This window comes from Hibiscus syriacus, unplaced genomic scaffold, assembly GCF_006381635.1.
Source record: "Hibiscus syriacus cultivar Baekdansim isolate YM2019G1 unplaced genomic scaffold, ASM638163v2 tig00110584_pilon, whole genome shotgun sequence".
Lineage (NCBI taxonomy): Eukaryota > Viridiplantae > Streptophyta > Magnoliopsida > Malvales > Malvaceae > Hibiscus > Hibiscus syriacus.
In genome coordinates, this window is record NW_024062792.1 from 1,366,254 (window position 1) to 1,369,571 (window position 3,318).

Genomic DNA, 3,318 nt, shown 5'->3' on the forward strand with positions numbered 1-3,318 from the left:
TTAATAGTCTAGGGGATAAAGATAATATGAGTTCATAACTTTTTTAATCTCATTAACAACGCACATACATCCTACAAACATAACTATTAGAACTCAAGACCTTTAGATAACATTATTTGAACTTATAAAAATATAGAATGAATAAACTGTTGAGAATCCAAATAATATAATTTTATTTTAAAATGTAACATTATAGAATGTTGTGTAAGACTCACCAACCGAGTCACCCATACACTAACTCCTTTCTCTACCATACCACATAGAGTTAAAGGTTCTAGATAACATTATTATACGACAAAATTAGAATATTAAATGCAAGAAAACAAAGCAGAGCCACTGTGATATCAATCGCCATCGCTCGAACTGCCCTCTTTCCCTCCACCATTTCCGGCGGCAGTGGGGCAGGGCAGCTCCGACGAGGCCGAGCCTCTCATCGCTTCGGTTAAGGCCCTCGTAGCTTCCTCTACCATCCAGGCCATGATTTCGTCGTCAATGCTCGGATCATTGTCAAGCTCAGCTCTAATGAGCATGTTCACCAGGTCATCAACAAATTTTACCTTTGTTTTACAGTCTGAAATCATTTTCTTAAGCTCTTTGAGTGAATTCTCCATAGATGCTAGCCTTGCTTCCATGTCTATTTCCAATTCAGCTTTCATGGCTTTAAGAAGATCCTGTTTTGAATATAGAAAATACTAGTAATTAAAATAAACAAAATTGATAGCAACTTGGATGAACAAACGTTCAATAAAGCGATAACGACTTTACTGTATATTTGTTATACTATTACATTTAAAAGGTCAAAATATTTTAAATGAAATTCGAGATTTAATTATTGTACTTAAAAATTAATATCACTCACTCTTTTGATTTAATTATTGAACAAACTTTAAATAAAGCAATAACGACTTCAATGTATATTTTACAATGTTATTAAAACCGGACCGGCCGGTTCGACCGATTGAACCATGAACCGGTGGCCTGTCCGATCCGGTTAACTTCCAAAACCGACTGTGCACAAAATCGGTAAAGAACCGGCTGAGAACCGACAAAACCGGGGTGAACCAGCTGAAAACCGGTAAAACCGGTGTGAACCGCCGGTTCTCTTTTTTTCTTTTAAAAAAATTAAACCAAACGACGTCATTTGTTAAACGAGCCGAGTCGAACTCAAGTACTGCTGAGCTCGACTCGAACTCGAAAACTTTAAAAGTAAGCTCAACTCGACTCAAAAACTCACAAGCTAAAAATTATCAAGTTCAACTCGAACTCGAAATATAATATTAAAACTTGAACTCAAATAGGCTCAAACTCAAAAAAAATTAGAAGCTCGATTGAAGCCTAAAATTCGAGCTCAATTGAAGCGAAAGAATAGTTCACTCTGTGCTCACCAAAAGGCTCCATGATTTTGAAAGTCAAATTACCTCTAGTATTTATAGAAGTCAGTTTGGATGCTCTTCTATGTTTCTTAGCAATGTGGTATTGTTTTGTTCTTATATTTTAAACCCCAAATTTATTTTTTTGATTATAGTTATATAGTTATATTTATTATTTAATATGTTTTACCTTAAATATTATGTTGTAGTTGATTTGAATCATTTTGTTTCACTTGATTTTATGTTTTTTAACTTATATATGTTATGACTTGTGATATTTTTATACCTTTTAATATTGTAAACTTAAAAAAATGTTATATATATATATATTAATATTGCTTTGAATATTATGTAAAATTTAAAAAAAATATATTATTTTATATAAAATCCGATTGAATCCGGTTGAACCACGATTGAACCAGTGAACAGTACCTTCACCGGTTCAAGGTCCGGTCCAATTTTAAAAACATTGATATTTTATACTATTGCATTATTCATTTATTTTAATTAATTTCTACCAAATAAGTTATAAAAAATAATTTTTATGATTCTAATCTAATCTTGTTTCACCCTTCCAAACAAAATCTATTTTCCTTTTAGTAGGTGAAAAGGGAAAGGAGAAACAATTATGAGCTGCAGTTGAAGCCTTTCTGATTTACACAATCAGGTGTGAAATATGGAGCAGAGTGGAATTGAAGCGGTGGGGATTTTCAAAAAAACCATTTGGAAAATCGAAAAAGAGGAAGACATCAAATTTTGAAATCAAAACTCAGAGACGGAATAGCCACAGAATTAGAAATAGAATTCGTACCACCATCTTGGATAAGCAAGCAAAGCCAAACCAGCAGCTACTCGAGTCTAAATCGATTGAGCTTTACAGAGACAAATAATAGTGTTGAACCAAACATGGGTTGGATCCTCTATTTATAACTCAACCTCCCTGCATATCATAAACAAACCTTAAACGTTGGTTTTTCTTTTCTCAATTTCCATCTAAATTTATTTCATTTCATTTGTTCACGTCAAACTCAGTCACATGAGATCAGTTATCGGGGGATTTTAGAGTTATTCACGTCAAAATTCATTTTATTTATTCATATTAAATTATTTATGAAAATTTTAATAATTTGAAACTATTAGTTAAAATTGTTAGTAAGTTGCCACCACAATTCCAACAGGCTAAGCTAAATGGAAACCGGTGGGTGTTTCGTCAGCTCCAGCAGAGCTTGAGGTGTCTCTCTTTTATCCTTATCCGAAAATTATTTTAATGGTGAAACGATAAATCAGATATATTAACTTACTAAAATGAAAAGAATAAAGCTGATTCCATGTTCTCAAAAATATCTTTTCCCTAACCACCCTAATTTGGTAAACATAAATTGTAAGATGTTACTGCAATGCTTGCTATTTGTATTGTACAGTTTGTAGTCTTGGCCAAATCAATTGTACAGCATATCAGGGGCTTCAAGCTTCAACATAATCCAGCAGGAATCACCTTAAACAATCGATACTCGTATGAATAAATTGGTGAAAGAAAACATATGTCATGAAATAAAACAATTACAAAAAACACATTACCTTTTTTTTTTTTTTTCTGCGATGGATAAACACATCACGTCTATCGTAGTCAGTGAATCGCCGGTTAATATGCCAAAATCGAGCGATTGCGGGTGGACCAATGTGTAAATCGCAAGTCATTAGACCAAAGCTTGTAGGAATATGCCATCTAATTGTTTATCAAAATCATTTGGTTTCCAATATTCTTCTCAAAGATTAAACATGGATAATGAAAGCGTTCTACGTAATGTTTTTTTCTTTCTAAAATGCTTACAGGTAGCGCTAAATGATTCATCTTCATTTTTTTACGGCAAGTAACATAAGACTAAATGTTTAAGAAAAATGGAAACTGAAATTTGTAGCATCCCATCAAAAATGAAAAAAAACATCC

At 32.8% G+C, this 3,318-nt stretch overlaps 1 protein-coding gene across 1 annotated transcript; it reads right to left on the reverse strand.

Moving 5' to 3' along the window:
• Positions 1 to 230: 230 nt before the first annotated feature.
• Positions 231 to 2,347, reverse strand: LOC120133624. The gene is made up of 2 exons (XM_039150178.1): positions 2,182 to 2,347; positions 231 to 671 (listed from the first exon to the last, which is right to left on the reverse strand). Exons 1-2 carry the CDS (start codon positions 2,185 to 2,187, stop codon positions 345 to 347), a joined length of 333 nt encoding a protein of 110 aa, XP_039006109.1. The 5' UTR covers positions 2,188 to 2,347; the 3' UTR covers positions 231 to 344.
• Positions 2,348 to 3,318: the final 971 nt, after the last annotated feature.